Below are 18,858 nucleotides of genomic sequence, written 5' to 3' on the forward strand. Positions count from 1 at the left end.
GCCCCTTTCTTCAGTAAAAAAAATTATAAGGGGAGGGAGGGAGAAGAAGGAGAAAGGATGAGAGAGAGGCAAGGAATCTTACAAGAAACATCAACTAGTTGCTGTGTGTAGGTTTCATCTAATTAAAAATTTTAAAAAATGTATAGAAACAAGAAAGCCCATGTTTTTGACATGGTAAAACACTGGGGATCAGTGTCCGGGTTCCTGATGGTTGAGAAATCCTGTCGCTTTGGGGCTGTGATAATGATACTGCAGCTATGTGGCTGTGGGGTTTTTCTCCTCCTTTTTTTTTCTCTTTATTTTATCGTGGTAAAATACACATAACGTAAAATCCACCACCTTAGCCTTTTCTTTTTCCATCTTAGTCATTTTTCTGTGTGTGCATGCTCAGTCCCTCAGTCATGTTCGACTCTTAACAACTCTATGGACTGTAGCCCGCCAGGCTCCTCTGTCCTTGGGATTTCCCAGGCAAGAATACTGGAGTGGACTGCCATTTCCTTCTCCAGGGGATCTTCCCAATCCAGGAATCAAGTCTGTATCCCAATTGGCAGGCAGATTCTTTACCACTGCGCCACCTGGGTAGCCATTTTAAAGGGGTATTAAACACATTTACATTATTGAGCAGCCTTCACCACCATCCATCCCAGAACTCTTTTCATCTTGTAAATCTAAAACTGTATCCCCATTAAATGCTAATTCCCCATTCTTCCCTCCTCCCAGCCCCTGGCAACCACCACTCTATTTTCTGTTTATGATTCTAGCTACTGTGAGTACCTAATGTAAGTGAAATCAGGCGGTATTTGTCTTTTTTTGATGGGCGTATTTCATTTCGCATAATATCTGCAACGTTCATCCACATTGTAGCCTGTGTCAGAATCTCTTCCTTTTCAAGGCTGAATAATATTCCATTGTAGGGATGGACCATTTTGCTTATCCATTCATCTGTGGATGGACACTCGGGTTGCTTTCATGTTTTATCTATTGTGAATAATCTGCTATGAACATGGATGGACAAATAATCTCTTTGAGACTCTGCTTTCAGATCTTTTGTTTTAAGAACAGCCCTCACCAAACACAAAAGCCCACACAGAGGTCCCATTTACAAGAAATGTCCAGAACAGGCCAGCCCACAGAGACAGAAAGCTTCCTGGTTGCCATGGGGCTGGGAGGGAGGAATGGGGAGTGGCTGCCAGTGGGGACAGGATTTCCTTTTCAGGTGATGGAAGGTTTTCAGAACTGTATAGAGGGGCTAGTGGCACAACACTGTAAACAGACTAAATACCACTCAAGTGTCCACTTCAAATGGCTAATCTTATGTAAATTTCACCTCAATTAGAAAAAAAAACCAATCATCTTTGGGAGGTTTTACTGAGGTATCTATGCAGGAAACAGGCTGCTGTCTGCTGCTTCATAAGACTGGAGGAGGGACATGGGTGGGGAGGCGGAGAGCGGAGGACAGGGTATCTGACTCCTCTGGAGCTGAAGGATGGGTGCCTGGGAAGCCCCTAAATGTTTCTGTCCGCATTTGTATTTGCAACTGTCAATAATTAAGTTAATCAAATGGTCTGTTTTCTATGTCAAGATTCAGATTAGCAATTTTTCCCAAGACCCCCCCCCCCACACCTCCAAGTAGAACATAAAATCCTCAGAAGCAGAGCATGGCACAGCCCTCACCCTGAGGGACCCCACAGGATGCCAGCCCAGAGCCCCCACCCTGCCCTACTGTGTGATTCAGGCAACTGGCTGAACCCCTCCCAGCCCCCGCCTGTTCAAGGTGAGGGCAGTACCTCCCAATTTGTCAGTCTCTGGACACACCCCCTTCTCACTCTTTCCTCCACCTGGAGGAAGGTACTGGCACCTGTATTTCCAGCCCCACCATGGCACTGAAACCTTTCGGCTGTCTCCTCGCACTGAGGAGGGCAGAGGGGAGGAAAGGGCTTGTCTTAACCCCTGCCTGCTCTGCAGGACAGTGGATGCCCTCCACCTCTGCCTCATGCTTACCCCACCAGGAAGCATGACCCACCCATTTGCCTGCAGCTACCAGCAGGGAAAACCTTTCTGGCACAGGGTGTGGGGAAGGTAGCATCTTAAGGAGCTCAGGCAGTCTGCGTCCAATCCTAACTGCATTAGAAGCCTCAGTTTCCCTACCTGCAAAATGGGTGTGATGCCTTTGCCTGCTCCCAAGCAGCTATGAGGATACAAGGAGCTTACATGTTGAAGGTTTAGTCTCTGGCCCGACAGAGAGCATGAAGCACCGATGACCCCCTCCGAGCCCCCTCACGCCCCTGCAAGGCAGCCATTCAGAGAAGTAAGGCAGACAGGTGGGAGGAGGGTAGGGGTGAAAGGGGGCGGGGCCTGACTGGGCGGGGGCGGGGCCTGACCGGGGCAGGGCGGGGCCTGACCGTGCAGTTGTACTTGACGCAATCATCCCAGAAGCGGCTGGCTGAAAACTTCTTGCGCAGGACCACCGTCAGCCCATAGATGAGACACTGACCCACGCCCATGATGTTCCCTGCAGAGAGTGGACTCGGTGAGGGGTCCCCAGTCCCCCGCCCCCTTCCCCGCCCGAGCCGCCCCGTGGTACCTGCCGAGTGGTACAGGGGCAGACAGTCGTAGAGCACATCTGCTGCCTGCATGCTGTAGGAGTAGTGCCCAAATGCCGCGATGCGGTAGTACCTGCGGGGCAGGGAGTGCAGGGGCTGGGGCCCACGTCCCCGAGAAAAGCGTGGGAGTTGGGGGGGCAGCGTGCTGGGTACTGGGGACACAGTAGGGACCCAGGCAGAGCCAGCCCAGCTCTTGGGGGCCTTAGAGGCTGGCGGGTGAGGAACATGCAACGAAGAAAGGAAATGATGCTTGGTGCCATGAGGAATATAACAGAGCAACAGAGAGAGGCTGAAGGGGACAAAGCCAGGGAGGCTGGGGTATCCTCGCTGGGGAGGTGACTGAGACCTGGTAAGAAGGAGCCGTGGGGAGAGCTAGGGAAGGGCAAGCAGGTGAAGTGCAGAGCATATGCAAAGGTCCTGAGGTCAGAAGCAACCTGGCAGGTTGGAGGAATTGAGGACAGAGCGAGCAAAGAGGCAGAAGAGGAAAATGGCATCAGAGAAGCGGCAGGTGGCACACAACACGAATGAGGCTTTTTATCCAAGGGCCAAGGTAAGTACAGGGCGGTTTGGCATGAGTTGGGATGTCCTCTGGTCGTGGAGGAGAGGAGGGCTGTTGGGGGCAGGTGGAGGCTGAGAAGGGGCAGAGGACAGCACTGGGTCCTGAGATGGGCTGTGGGTTTTACCCAGTTGAGATCAAGATGCCCACAATATCCTGAACAAGAGCTGGGCGGGGGTGGGGAGGGAGGCAGGAGGATCAAGCCTTAGAGATGACCTCGAGTGGCTCTCCAGTGCGGGTGGGGGTGGGGGGCGGCGGAAGCGGGGTGGGCAACACCCACGAGCCCCTCACCTGCTGTGCACGATGATGGCAGCCTTGGGCAGCCCCGTGGTCCCCGACGTGTAAATGTAGAAGAGTCGATCTGAGAGAGACACGGGTGTTGGGGACCAGAGGCTGGGCTGGGTGGGACGAGGGGACAGGATAGGCACGGGCAGGGGCATCCCACCTGAACTCACCATCCATGCCCTTGCCAGGGGGCTGCGCCAGGGGGGCTGTGGAGGTCTCCTTCAGCAACGGGTCCAGGAGTTGGGTGTCCGGTAAGACGCCATCAGGCCCCACGTCTCCAGAACAGAACTTGACCAGGCTCTTGCCCAACTGCCCGCTCACCTCCGCCACCGCTGCAGCGCGAAACATGTCGTGGTTGAAGATGGACAGGTGCCCCTCCCAGGGCCGGGGAAGCACTGCCTCCTTGCCCTGAGCAGCCCCAGGCCCCCACCGAGAAGATGCTACCCACACCCGGCCTCACCCGCCGCCAGCTCCCCTCCGAAGACCAGGGCTTTGGTGCCCGAGGTGCCCAGGCAGAAAGCCAGGGGCTCCCGCCGCAGGTTCACGTTGAGCAGTGCGGCCTCCACACCTGCCTTGGCCAGGCCCAGCCAAAGCCCCACAAACTCAGGCCGGCCCTCCATGAAGATGGCCACCACGTCGCCCGGCGCGAAGCCCAGCCGGCGGAACAAGTTGGCCACAGCGTTGGAGTAGGCATCCAGCTGCGCGAAGGTCCAGCACGCACCGCTGCCCGCGTCCACTAGCGCCAGGCGCTCGGGCTGCCGCTGAACCACCGCCTGGAAGATCTGCGGGATGGTGTGGCGCGCGCGCTGGTGCCGCCGCAGCTCCAGGCGCACGCGTATCAGCACGGAGAGGCCGCTGGGAGGGGGGATGAGGAGCCGGTGTCACTGGGTGCCCCACTCACCCCAGGATACCTCCCCAAGCCTCGGCATCCCCACACGGAGAGGGCAGAGGAAGAGACCCCAGTTCCCTAAGGGCGGCGAGGGTTCAAAGAGGATGTTTGGGGTGCCGGGTCTCTCGGAGGACTAAGGGCAAAGGGCTATTTCCCAACCAGCCCAGAAGGAGGCGGATTCTCAAAGCTGGCTATGCAGTGTTAATCAGACTCACCCTGTCCTCCCGCATCACAGCTTGCCCGGTGACCCTCAGGAGCTAGGGCCCAGTCCTCCTTTCTCCTTACTGGGGGATCCAGAGTACCCCATGCTGACTCCACACCGCCTCCAGCCTGGACTCCTCATGCCCTGCCTGCCTCAGCTGAGCCCTGGGGTCCATCCCTGAGCTGCGTGGCTGCCCCACTCCCGAGTCACTGAATGGCACTAGGCTGAGGTGACTGGGCCATCCAGCTCAGGTGCCCCCACCTAAGGCGGGGAGCTGCCTCTGCCCCAGGTGGGGCCAGGAGACAGGCTAGTGAGAGGCCCCAGTGGCAGGTGTCCTGTTCCTCTGTCCCCACCTGACAGCGGATACAAGGCGATCAGACGTCAGAGGGGAAAGGAGAACTCCAGGAGAAGGAGCCAGCCTCCTGAATGACCCTGTTGGGATGAGCAGCCATCGCTGACGCCAGGCTGTGAGATGAGTGAGACTTGAACTTGTTTGTATTGTTTAAAGCAAAAGTGATGGCTTTTAGATCACGAACCGAGAAAGCCAGAATTTCCTAGTGCAGGAGCTCAAGAAACAAGTGGTCTCCTGGCTTTATCTGGCTCCCTGGCCCGCCATCCAGAGCCCCTGGCTCTGAGAGGTAACTTGGTGCTGGGTTAAGCCACTGATGAGTGAGGACCTGTTTGTTACAGCACCTTCCTCTGCCCTGACCAATACAAGTGGTCTTGACTCTGCTCCCTCTTTAGGCTTCATCTGGCTATTGTGTCCCACCAGTTTTAGCATCAGATTGGTCATCAGAACCATCCTTTGTGTCCCTACTGCTTCCTCGGTGCTGATTCCTTAATTCCCTGCAATGGCTTCCTCAGACTCAACAGATTCACAACAGACCTCAGCGTTTTCATTCATTCATTCGTTCCCTCTGTTCTTAATTCATGAAGGCAGCTGATGTGTATCAGGGCCTACTGTGTTTTGTTTTTTTTTCAGTTTTAAGATCTAATTGGCTTTATTTATATTTTAATTAGAAGATCTAATTGGCTTTATTTTTGTTTCAGGATTTCTTTTCTCCTTGGTACCAGCACCTACTGCACGCTGGGCATCCTTGGCTCAGAGATGGCTAGATCCAACCCTTCGAGGCTCATAGTTTTCCCGGGAGAGAAACCCCCTCTACATAAATGAATGCGCATGAGGAAAGTGCTCGATGATGACAAGGCTGTCAGAGTGACATGGGTCAGAATGGAGGCAGTGGTGGCCCCGGAGAGAGCCAGGTAGGTAAGGCCTGTGCAGGGAGGGCCTCAGAAGTGAAAAGCAGTGGTGTGAGTGTAAAGCCAGGTTCACAGCCAGTGCAAAGGTCCTGGGGTCGGACTGGACCTGGGGAACGCAGGAAGACAAGGTCTTGGGTGGGTCAGGAAGGTCTGTTAGAGGAGAGGTTGGATCCACACAGCCACCGGCATCGCAGTTTTTAAAAACAAGAGGTCAGGGTTCTGAGAGATTTATGAGACTTCCTGTTTGGGTCAAGCTGCCCATCCTGAGAGTCCCTGGAGGGCCCCTCTAGCTGCCCCTGGGAAGGGACCGGGATCCTGTGGCCCTTGTGACTTGGCTCAGCCAGAGCACCTGCACACACGTCTGCTGCCAGCACACTGAGCTAAGCACAGCCCTACACACCTGCTCATTCTCCGGTGACTCCTTTCACCTCCTCCCCCAGGGAGGCTTCCAGGCCTCGGGCCCTGTGCTGTGCCCACTGCTGCCCCATCATGTCCCCAAAGGGGGCCAGTCCGGACTGCGTGCTGGCTGGGCTCAGGGAATGTTCTCTTGTCCACCCCAAGAGCCCTCCCCAACCCCCTTTACCCGCAGCCCCCCATCAAAACCCCTGAAGCCACCCTGTTGTGAGTCCCCAGGGTTTTGAGCAGCCAGGGAAGTTACCTCTGCTCCAGCCAAGCAGCCTAGCATGTAGCAGATGCTCAGTAAACAGAAACTGAATGGCTGTTCTTGCCTGAACTCAGGACCTGGTGTGCCTGCCCTCTCCAGCAGCCAGCACAGGAGCACAGACTACTCCATTCATCCCCAGATGGGGAGCACCTGCTGTGTGCCAGGCCTAGAGAGACCCAACCCTCCTCCCCTCCGTCCTCCCCACAGATTTCCCCCTCTCACTCACTCACTCCAGCCTCCTTGCTGTTGCTTGAGCACACCTGGCGGGCTTCCACCTCAGGGCCTTTGCACAGGCTCTGCCCTCTGCCTGGACCACTCCTCCCAACATCCAAGCAGCTCCTCGCCCACCTCTGTGCGGTCTTGGCTCAGGTGGCCATTCCTGGACGCCCACCTGTTACTGCACCACCCCCTCCTCTTCCCTCCCGGGTCCCTGCTTTGTTGTCTTGTTTTCTGGCTGCGGGGCATGGTTTGTGGGATGTCACTTTCCCAAGCAGGAATGGACTCCTAATCACTAGGCCACCAGGGAACCCCCTCCTACTTTTTAAAAAAATTATTATTCTTCTTTGGCTATGCCTCAAAGCATGTGGGATCTTAGTTCCCCACCAGGGATCAAACTCACAGCCTCTGTAGTAAAAGTATGAAGTCTTAACCACTGGGCCGCCAGGAAAGTCCCCTCCCTGCTTTGTTTTTTTTTAACACGGACTTACAGTCTTTAAAGGGCTTCCCTGGTGGCTCAGATGATAAAGAAACTGCCTACAATGCAGGAGACCTGGGTTCAATCCCTGGTCTCAGGAAGATCCCTGCAGAAGGGAATGGGAACCCACTCCAGTATTCTTGCCTGGAGAATTCCATGGATAGAGGAGCCTGGCAGGCTACAGTCCATGGGATCGCAGAGTCAGACATGACTGAGCAACTAAAACACACACACACACACACACACACACACACACACAAATGCCAAATGCAGTTTACTCGTTCACCATCTGCCTCTGAGTTGTCTCTCCCTGCTCCTGGTAGACAGGACTTCTGTCTTTTCATTCTCAGCCCAAGAGAAACAGCAGTGGAGGAGACAGACCAAGGTTCATCCTCTTGGAGTAGAGTGCGCCTGCCACAAATAACTGCATGGGACACTTGGAGGAAGGGAGGAGTGTCTGGGGCTCCCAGGCCAGGCCTGAACCTCGCAACCAAAGGCAGCAGCTGGCCAGGCCCTGGTCAGATCCTTGGCAAAGGCAGGAGCAGCCACACATGAATAGGGTCTCGGGGCAAGGCCTGTCTGTCTAGGGGCCAGCAATGGGGACAGATGTGAACAGCAAAGACAAGGAGTCCTGGGCAGCTTCCTGCCCACCAGGTCCCTTTGGGTTCCTGCCCTGTTACTCTTGGTGGCTGAATGGATCCTTGTAAGCGAACATCTCCAGTTGGAGGGTTCCCTTCATCAAAGCCACTGTTTGCAGCAACCTGGTGAGGGGCCCCAGAGGAAGCAACTCCCTCTGCATCTGACTAGGAGCCTGGCACATAGTCAGTGCTCTGTAAACAGAGGTTGGATGGTTATATTCACATCCCTGAACATGGAGCCCAGAATCCTGTCCCCTCCTGGCAGCCAGTCCAAAGGCAGAGTTTCCATCATTCAACCCAGAAGCAGTGAGCACCTCTTGTGGACAGGTGACCTGGTCAAGTGGAAGAAGGTAGATCAGTGGGGGCCTGGGGCAGAGGGCAGGGACACCAACAGCAAAGGGGCAGGAGAGGTCCTTGGGGAGATGGGAAGGTCCCATATCTTTCTGAAATGATTAATCCAACTTTTACAAATGTTTATGTATTTGTTTGTGACTGCACTGGGTCTTGTTGCTGTGCGTGGGGTTTCTCTGGTTGTGGCTAGTAGGGGCGGCTCTCTACTTGTGGTATACAGGCTTCTCATTTCAGTGGCTTCTCTGGTTGTGGAGCACTGGCTCCAGGGCAGGTGAGCTTCAGGAGTTGCAGCTCAAGGGCTCTAGAGTGCAAGCTCTGAAGCTGTGCATGTGGCCCCTCGGCATCTGGGATCTTCCTTGACCAGGGATTGAACCGGCATCCTTTGCACTTCAAGGCAGATTTTTAACCCCTGGACCACCAGAGAAGCCCAGGAATGTTCTCTATCTTGATGGTGGTGGTAACCTGGGTGTGATACCCTAAGCCCCACTTGACCACTTAGAATGGGTACATTTTATTATAGGTAAATTACACCTCAAAAACAATCCATGAAGACAGAGCAGGTTGGTGGTTACTAGGAGCTGCAGAAGGGGGAATGGGAAATGACTGCTAGTGGGGACAGGGTTTCCTTTTGGGGTGATGGACATGTTCTGGAATTAGAGCTAATGGTTGCACAACATTGTGAATGTACTCAATGTTGCGGATGGTAAATTATACGCATTTTACTACAACAAAAATTATTGAAACTTGTGATGCCTACCTGTGGCAAGGTTAAAAAAGGGAGTCCTTCCCTTCCAGAGCTATACTCTGGAAAACTAACAGATGAAAACATGTGCCACTGAGATTCAGACAGAGGAGGAAGTGGGCGGAGATGAAGAAACAATCATATGAAGATCACGAAGGCTGTGGGGTTGGCCACGTGGGCTTATTACATTATTCTTTCTACTTCTGCAGCCTTGAACTTTCCAGAGTAAAATTTTTAATACAGAATTTTAAAAAATAAAATAAAATTTTAAAATTAAATAAAATAAATGTTAGTTTGAAATAAAATGTTTCAATTTTAAAAATTAAAAATTTTTAATTTTTTTTTGTCCACACTATGAGGCTTGCAGGATATTAGATCCCTGACTAAGGATCAAACCTGGGTGCCCTGCAATGGAAGCATGGAGTCCTAACCACTTGACTGCCCAGGGAATTCCCTAAATTTTAAAAAATTTAAAAAAAATTAAAAATCAATTTAAAAATAATACTTTAACTCTCCAAAGGCTCCCATTGTTTTGTTAATCAAATGCCTTCCCTGTGTCCTGGGAAGCCCAGCATGGACCGGCCCCATGCATCTGACCACCTCTTCACCCTTCATTCCCCCAGCTTGCTCTTGCCTCCTTTCCTGATCTTCAGCAAGTCAAAGGTTCCTACCCTAGGGCCTTTGCACAGCTTCCACTGCCTGGAGTACTCTGCCCTAGCCCCTCATTGAGGCTCAAGGGTAATTTGCTACCCAGCAGTGGGTAACGGTGGGTAAATACACTCCCAGTTCCCACCCCAATATGGTTTTATTCCTTCAGAGCAATCATCACAACCTGAAGCTGTGGTCTTCAGTTCTTCCCTTGTGGGTTTCCTAAGTTCTTTGTCTGTTTCCATGACAGCGAGCACCCCATCTGTCTGTCTGTTGTGTCCAGAGCTGTAATTCCAGCACTAGAGATAGGGCCTGGAATGTAAGGACAATGCTGGTGGCCCACAGGCTGGCCTGACTGCGACCCAGTCTCTTCCGTCTCTGGGACTGCAGTTGTGGAAGAGTGTCCCCCAGATTCATGTACACCTGGAACCTCAGACTGTGACCTTATTTTCAAACAGGGTCTTTGTAGATATAACTAAAGTAAATATGAGATGAGGTCTTCCTGATTGCCTAGATAGGCCCTAAATCCACTGACAGGTATCTTTATAAGAAGAGAGAGGTGGAGAAGGCAATGGCACCCCACTCCAGTACTCTTGCCTGGAAAATCCCACAGACAGAGGAGCCTGGTGGGCTACAATCCACAGGGTCGCAAAGAGTCGAACACGACTGAGCAACTTCACTTTCACATTCAAGCTTTGTTTTTAGTGTTTGCAAACATAGGTTTTTGATGGTTTACTAAAGATTAGCCTTTTTATATTGTGTTGCAACCATTTCTATCTATTCTCCATTGGAAGATGAAGGATACCATAATGTAAAATGTACAATGAACATCTAAATGGAGGTATTTCTCACTGACGTGAAATATCTGCAGGTTGCCATGATATAAGTGATCATTTAATCTTTCCATGTATTAAAGTAAGACAGAAGCTGGCTGTAATGTTTCAATAGTAATATCCTTGATTTGTAAGAAGAACACAATGACAGGTCACTGCACTATTGATCTATCTTATAATATCAACACAAGTTATGATTATTACTTGAAAATGTTGAAGTAAAGACAGCAATAACTTAGAAATGTAAGAAACCCTTCCTGGAAAAGGCGTGGAATTAGTGTATACCATGCTTGCGAAGTGCTTCCTAGGCTTTGTTTGGTAAGCTGTAAAAATCACAAATCTCACATCATTATATCAAAAAAATGAATATATTTCTCCGTACTTTTGGTCTGTATTTAATCACAGATCATACCGTGGTTTGTAAAAGGTTTTATTTCAACTATGTGTGAAAGTAATACATGGTTATTAATAAACGTGAATGGCTCTTAAAAAAAAGAAGAAGAGAGAGGGACGTCCCTGGCGGCCCAGTGGTGAAGACAGCGCACTTACTTCCACTGCAGGGGATGTGGGTTCGATCCCTGGTTGGGAAACTAAGATCTTGCATGCTAGCGATGTGAGTGGCCAAGAAGTATTGATCTTAAAAGAGAAGAAGGGGGAACACAGAGGCCCAAGGGAGAGACCCTGGGGAGGCAGAGGGAGGGACTGGAGAGATGCAGCCACAAGCTAAAGACACCTGGAGCCCCCAGAGACCGATTTTGGCTTCTGGTCTCCAGGGCTTTGAGACAACCGGTTCCTTTTAAGCTACCAGGATTATGGTACTTTGTTACAGCAGCCCCGGGACACTCATACAGAGGACCCTGGTGGGTACATCCTGCACTGGGCCTCCTGGTTAATGGAGGCAATAAGATTCTGTGCCTTCCAGGTCACTGGGGGTAAAAGAGATGGATGGAGACTTCTAAGGACAGGGCCTGACATGTCTTACATTCTCAATAAACTCTGCTGCTGTCCTGTCCTCAGGGAGGTATGTACTATCAATCAGTAAGAAATCAGAATTGAATTAGCATTTCGTCTGCCCAGCAACTTGACTCGTGCTCAGTTGCTTCAGCCGTATCCGACTCTTTATGACCCGATGGGCTGTAGCCCTCAAGGCTCCTCTGTCCATGGAATTCTCCAGGCAAGCATACTGGAGTGGACTGCCACTTTCTTCGCCAAGGGATCTTCCCAACCCAAGGTTCAAATCCGGGTCTCCCACATTGTAGGCAGATTCTTTACCATCTGAGTCACCAAGGAAGCTCCCAAACTTGACTCATATCCACTCTGCAAAGAAGTTTAGTTCAGTTCAGTTCAGTCACTCAGTAGTGTCCAACTGTTTGCGACCCCATGAACCACAGCCCACCAGGCCTCCCGGTCCATCACCAACTCCCGGAGTCCACCCAAATCCATGTCTATTGTGTCGGTGATGCCATCCAACCATCTCATCCTCTGTCATCCCCTTCTCCTGCTCTCAATCTTTCCCAGCATCAGGGTCTTTTCAAATGAGTCAGCTCTCTGCATCAGGTGGCCGAAGTACTGGAGTTTCAGCTTCAACATCAGCCCTACCAATGAACACCCAGGACTGATCTCCTTTAGGATGGACTGGTTGGATCTCCTTGCAGTCCAAGGGACTCTCAAGATTCTTCCTCAACACCACAGTTCAAAAGCATCAATTCTTCGGCACTCAGCTTTCTTTATAGTCCAACTCTCACATCCATACATGACCACTGGAAAAACCATAGCCTTGACTAGACAGACCTTTGTTGGCAAAGTAATGTCTCTGCTTTTTAATATGCTGTCTAGGTTGGTCATAACTTGCCTTCCAAGGAGTAAGCATCTTTTAATTTCACAGCTGCAATCACCATCTGTAGTGATTTTGGAGCCCAGAAAAATAAAGTCAGCCACTGTTTCCACTGTTTCCCCATCTATTTGCCATGAAGTGATGGGACCAGATGCCATAATCTTTGTTTTCTGAATGTTGGGTTTTAAGCCAACTTTTTCACTCTCCTCTGTCACTTTCATCAAGAGGCTCTTCAGTTCTTCTTCACTTTCTGCCATAAGGGTGGTGTCATCTGCATATCTGAGTTATTGATATTTCTCCCGGCAATCTTGATTCCAGCTTGTGCTTCCTCCAGCCCATCATTGGGCTTCCCTGGTGGCTCAGAGGGTAAAGCGTCTGCCCACAATGCAGGAGACCTGGGTTCAATCCCTGGGTCGGGAAGATCCCCTGAAGAAGGAAATAGCAACCCACTCCAGTATTCTTGCCTGGAGAATCCCATGGAGGAGCCTGGTAGGCTATAGTTCATGGGGTTGCAAAGAGTCGGACACGATTGAGCAACTTCACTATCACTGCAAGGAAGAGAGGAACAAACAAGTTCCAAGAGTAGAGGCCAGTAGAGAAAATCCTCAAGGAGTCTAGGAGATGGGGCCAGACATCACCTGAGAGGCTTGTGCAAACACTGATTCCTCAAGTGTCTGTCCCAGAGCTCTGAGCTCCAGCAGAACCCAGAGGAAAGAAGTGGCCTGGAGTTGACAGCTTTGGTACCACCTACCCACTGTGTGCCACAGATCCTGCCCTCTCTGGGCCTCAGTTTCCTTACTTTGAATCAGAAGGCTAAAAGTCACAACCTCTCAAGTATTCTGCAGCTCAGCAAAGTGTAGGTACTGCCATCACCCCGTTTACAAACAGGAAGCAAGGCCCAGAGTGGCAATGCCTCTGTACATGGGGAAACAATAGGATTCTTGGCCTAATACCTGTCAAGTGTATTAAATGCCTGACCAAGGAAAAGAACTGAGTAAGAGGGATTTATCATTACTCTGCGCAGGAGGATCCTGCCTCCAGACTTTGCACCTGGTGTTCCCTCTGCCTGGAGCAGGTCTTCCAGAATTCTTAGGCTTTGCAAGCTTGGTTCCTTCTCTGACCACCTGTGCAGGGTGCCCCATGCCAACCGCCCTGGCTGAAGTAGTCAAGCATGAACCCTGACTCCCCACTTCATGTTGTATTCTTCGTGTCACTTGCTCTCTTTTTTTAAAAATAAATTTTATTATTTGTTTTTATTTTGGGCTGTGCTGGGTCTCCATTGCTGCTCGGGCTTTTCTCTAGCCGTGGTGAGCAGGGGCGACTCCAGGGGCGGTGCACAGGCTTCTCACTGCGGCTTCTCTTGGAGACACAGGCTCTAGGAGCAGGGCTTCAGCAGTCGCAGCAGGCGGGCTCAGGAGTCGCTGCTCATGGGCCCTGGTGCACAGGCTCAAGTCGCTGTGGTGCACGGGCTTAGTCGCTCCACAGCACGTGGGGTCTTCCCAGTTCAGGGATGAACCTGTGTCTCCTGCACAGGCAGCCCGGCTCTTCCACCACTGAGCCACCAGAGAAGTCCCTTTCCTGTCACTTTCTGATGTTTAAATTATTTCCTTAATTCCTTCTCAAGTGTCCTTCTCTATGCTGTGGGCTCTGGAGGACACCAAAAGTGCCTGGTGTGTTCACAGCATGTCACAGTGACCCTGGCATCCCGAAGCCCAGATGGGGTGTGGTGCCCAGGAGGTCCTCAAGGCTGGGTACAACAAATTACTTTCTCCGTTGAAGACTAGCTGGAGCCTGACGATCTCACCAGCACGGCCAAGGCCCCACATCACACACCTGAAACAGTGCAGTCCCCTCCTCCAAGCCTCCCACCTCCTCCCTGGGCCAGGCCCCACCCTGTGTGTAGTGGGGTGAATGGTGGCCCCGCAAAGACACATGAAGTCCTGACCCTCCAAACTTGTGAACGAGCCCTTATGTGGAAAATGGGTCTCTGCAGATGTAACAAAGTTGAGGATCTTCAGATGAGATCCTCCTGGATTTAGGGTAGGCCCTAAATCCAATGGGTTTCTCTGGTGGCTCAGATGGTATAGAATCCACCTGCACTATGGGAGACCTGGGTTTAATCCCTGGGTTGGGAAGATCTCCTGGAGGAGGGCGTGGCAAGCCACTCCAGTTTTCTTGCCTGGAGAATCCCCATGGACAGAGGAGCCTGGCAAGCTATAGTCCATGGAGTTGCAAAGAGTCAGGCATGACTGAGCAACGAAGCACAGCTCAATCCAACGACCAGTGTCCTTCTAAGAGGCAGAGGAGGAGACACAACCACAGAGAAAAAGGCCACGTGAAGGTGGAGGCAGAGATGGACTGAGGGAGGCAACCACAAGCCAAGGAATGCCAAGGATTGCTGGAAGCCACTAGACGCTAGCAGAGAGGCATGGAACAGATTCTCCCTGGGGCTTCCAGAAGGCCCTACCCACACCTTGACTTCAGACTTTGTGGGTGCGTGCTAAGTCGCTTCAGTCGTGTCTGACTCTTTGTGACCCTGTGGACTGTAGCCCACCAGTCTCCCCTGTTCATGGGATTTCCCAGGTAAGAATACTGGATTGGTTTGCTATTTCCTTCTCCAGGGGATCTTCCCATCCCAGAAATCGAATCCTCATCTCTTACGTAGGAGATATTGGCAGGTGGGTTCTTTACTACTTGTGCCACCTGGGAAGACTCAGACTGCAGGCCTCCACAAATAAATTTCTGTTGTTATAAGTCACCCAGTTTGTGCTATTTGGTTCTGAGAGCCACAGGAAACTAACACACACTGCTTCATCTCCAACCTTTGGTTGTCTTCCTTACTGCTCTCACCCCTGTGCCCCATTCAAGGGGAGAGAGGGGTGTGTGTCTCCATTCCCACTATCTGGGAACAAGAGCACTTCCTGCCTGGCTGCCCCAAATCCTCCTCACCAAGCCACCATCCTCCTCTTTGCAGGTCAGCCTGGCTGTGCTGCTTCCCTACTCAGAACCATTCCCTGGGAACATAAGACTCTTCTGCTCAGTGTTCAAAGCCCTGGAAATCTGGCTCTGACTCCATAAGTGCCTAACTCACAGACCCCCTGCCATCACAATAGCTGCTTTCACACCCCCTGCAACGTGGGCCATGGTGGTCCCATATTCCCTTTCTTCTGTCCAAAGAAGTGGTCAGCATGTGATGGCTGGGGCCACAGCAGCCAATCTGAGGCCATGAGGGCGACCAACTGGAGATGCCACGCCTCTGCAGCAAGGATGCCAGAGCAGAAAGGCAGAAGGGACCTGGGTCAGTAGAGCATGTCGAACACAAACTGATCAACCTGGAGCCATCTCATGTCCCAGTACCCCACTGCATGTGGCTGTAAATGTGCTTTACTACTGATGCCGCTTCTCATCGGGATTCCCACTATTTGCAGCTGAAGCCTCCTCACAGAGAACGCCTCCCCGGAGGAGTTGATCCACACGTGCAGCACACCTCCATGAAGGACTGCGACCTGCTGGACGTCATGACAGGAACAGGGACACACAGGTGACCAAGGCAGGTGTGATCTCTGCCACCATGCTGCTGCGCTGCTGCTGCTAAGTCGCTTCAGTCGTGTCCGACTCTGTGCGACCCCACAGACGGCAGCCCACCAGCCTCCCCCGTCCCTGGGATTCTCCAGGCAAGAACACTGGAGTGGGTTGCCATTTCCTTCTCCAGTGCATGAGAGTGAAAAGTGAAAGTGAAGTCGCTCAGTCGTGTCCGACTCTTCTGGGTCTACAGTTAATAATCAAGGAGAAAGCAAACAAAAACCATTACAGTTTTATATGTTTCCTAAGATAAAAAGCAAACAAGACGATGTGATCAGGCACAACCAGGACCAGATTTCACCCACGGGGACGGGGAGCCTTGCCTGAAGAAGCAACATTTGCACTGAACTCTGAAGGATAAGAAGGAATCAGCCATAGGTTAAGCTTGAGGGAAAGAATTCCAGATGGAGGGCTCCACGAGTGCAAAGACCTGGAGGCAGAAAGGAGATTGGCAGATTTGAAAGAGAGCAAAGGCCCACAGGGGAGAAGAGAAAGTGAAGCAGAGATGGGGTAGAGAGAGCACGGGGTCAGGAATATCTCTTATGGCTCTGAATCGCCCCACTAACTCATGGATTGATTTTGGCACATTAAAGTCACATGGGGGAAATGACAGCGCATTATTCATGTCTAGCTTCCAATGAGCAGAAGATGCATGGATATGTGTGCTCAGTTCATGTCCGACTCTTTGTGACCCATTGGACTATAGCCCACCAGGGGCCTCTGTCCATGGGATTATCCTGACAAGAACTGGAATGCCATCCCCTTTTCCAGGGGATCTTCCTGGCCCAAGGACCGAACCTGGGTCTCCTGCGGGTCCTGCATTGGCAGGTGGATTCTTTACTACTGAGCAGGCCAGGAAGCTCTGAGCAGAAGATAGGAAGGGATCCAAACATCCTGCAGTAGGTGAGGGATTAGATGAACATCAGCTCGAAGTTACAACAGAAAGCTGCACACGAGAAAGGCACCCCCACTGCGAGGAATGAGGAAGGACCCTGACAGTAAATGGGAAGTCAGTGATGATCTCCTAGCAAAGGCAGCTGACTGAGCGCCCAGACGCTGACTGATCATCACACCTCCCTGCATCCCCCCGAACAGCTAGTAAGGGGTTTATTTTTTTGTTTTAGTTTTTTGTTTTATTTGTGGCTGCTCCACAGAGCATGGGGGCTCTTAGTTCCCTGATCGGGGGCTGAACTCATGCCCGCTGCAATGGAAGTTTGAGGTCTTAACCACTGGACCACCAGGAAAGTCCCTACAGGGATTTTTTTTTTTTTTAAGTGTGTATTCACAAGGACTGGTAAGATGGGCATAGAGACCAAGTCACCTCACTTTGAAAAGCTGGGAAACAGCAGATAAGAGGTGGGGGCTGTAGGAGGTGGGAGAAAGCAGAATCCTGGGCTGCAGAATTGGCAGAAATCTGTTTAAGAAACCCCTTCTGGGACTTCCTTGGAGGTCCAACAGTTAAGACTCTGTACTTCCAATGCAGGGGGTACGGGTTCCATTCCAGGTCAGGGAACTAAGATCCCACATACCACATGGCATGGCCAAAAAATAAGATAAAATTAAGAATCTCCCTCTGTGAAATAAATGTCATGAGGATGCATGTACAAGGTAGCAACTATAGTTAATAATACCTCATTGCATATTTGAAAGTTGCTAAGAGAGTAGATCTTAGAAGTTATTATCAGAAGAAAAAAAATTTTTCTCACTTTGTATGGTAATGGATGTTAACTAGATTTACTGTGGCTAATAATTTCATAATATACAAGATACAATATATATAATATAATCGTTTCATAATATACATAATGCACTCTACTTCTCAAAAATTCACTTTAATGCCTCTTCACTTATGCGAAAGACCTAAATGAGTACCTGTTTTTGCTAACCATAAGAAATCCAAAGAGGACTTTCACTTTTACGGTAAAAGGCAAAATGTGAAAACAGCCTTCAGTGTTTGTTTTCCAGGGAGCTGTTATGGGGCAACATGAACCCAAAGGAGCAAGAGAGGCACCGCCAAGCCCCTTACCCTGGAACTAAATACACTTGCATCCCAGTATCAAGCCACTGTAGCTTTGAACTCTGTGAGCACCTGACGTTTATCTCAATTTCTTTTGTGCATCCATTAGCAAGATGCATCCTAAGGTAACTGCTTCTTTGCATTACATCATTTTGGCTTATGAACAGTTTCATAGGAATGCTCTGTTTTTGTATAGCAGGGGAAACCTTTATGCAAATAGCAAATCATTATGTTGCCCACCTGAAACCAAGAGTATCATACGTCAGTATCTCAATCAGGGCTTCCCTGGTGGCTCAGTGGTAAAGAATCTGCCTGCCAGTGCAGGAGACAGGGGTTCGATCCCTGGCCCAGGAAGATGCCCATGTGCCAAGGAACAACTAAGCCCCGGTGTGCAACTCCTGAGCTCGTGCTCTAGAGCCCGGGAGCCACAACTGCTGAGCCCATGCCCTAGAGCCTGCGCTCTGCAACAAGGGAAGCCACCGCAGTGAGAAGCCCGCACACTGCAGCTAGAGAGTAGCCCCCGCCTGCTACAGCTAGAGAGAAGTCCACACAGCAAGGAAGACCCAGCACAGCCGAAAATAATGAATAAATAAAATTTTAAAAGAAAGTGGCCCCTTTGCCACCCGGAGGAGACTGAACATCCATCTACAGGATGGTTTCTGGGTGGGACACCTTCCTGCAAATGGGTGTTAACGTCCACCTGCCAGATCCTGAGCTTCCAGCCCTCTTCCCCCTCTGCATTCCTGGGACGCTGCTGGTGGGGTCTCTGCCCCAGGCAGAAGACCAGAAGAGCTTCCTATGGGAAGACGTGACCAGGCCCAGAGGAAAGACCCGAGGACACTGCCCTGCGGTTCCCCAAAGCACCACCTGCCAGGTGACCCTCATTGTGAAGCTCAGCTGACAAGACCCCTCGCCCCTTACACACACTCATGCTGAGAGCTTCTGATTGGCTTTACAACTGAAGACCACCAGACTCCTGGGGAGCTCCTCTAACAGGGGTGATGGCGACTAAACTAAACAAAGAAGAGAAGCTTTGAGGAAAGAAAAGATTGTGCAAAGA

The 18,858-nt window shown here is 51.1% G+C and overlaps 1 protein-coding gene across 4 annotated transcripts in view; it reads right to left on the reverse strand.

Annotated features, from left to right (window-relative positions):
* The window catches only part of SLC27A1 (solute carrier family 27 member 1), a 39,565-nt gene that overhangs the window by 8,995 nt on the left and 11,712 nt on the right, over positions 1–18,858 (reverse strand). For all 4 annotated transcript variants that reach the window (XM_052643413.1, XM_052643412.1, XM_052643414.1 and 1 more), the window contains 5 exons: positions 3,905–4,299; positions 3,615–3,776; positions 3,451–3,520; positions 2,585–2,676; positions 2,403–2,512 (listed from right to left, as the gene is read on the reverse strand). In XM_052643413.1, the coding sequence (XP_052499373.1) occupies positions 2,403–2,512; positions 2,585–2,676; positions 3,451–3,520; positions 3,615–3,776; positions 3,905–4,299 (829 nt within the window). The remainder of the gene's footprint in view (positions 1–2,402; positions 2,513–2,584; positions 2,677–3,450; positions 3,521–3,614; positions 3,777–3,904; positions 4,300–18,858) is intronic.

The sequence above is a fragment of the Budorcas taxicolor genome, chromosome 7, assembly GCF_023091745.1.
Source record: "Budorcas taxicolor isolate Tak-1 chromosome 7, Takin1.1, whole genome shotgun sequence".
Classification (NCBI taxonomy): domain Eukaryota; kingdom Metazoa; phylum Chordata; class Mammalia; order Artiodactyla; family Bovidae; genus Budorcas; species Budorcas taxicolor.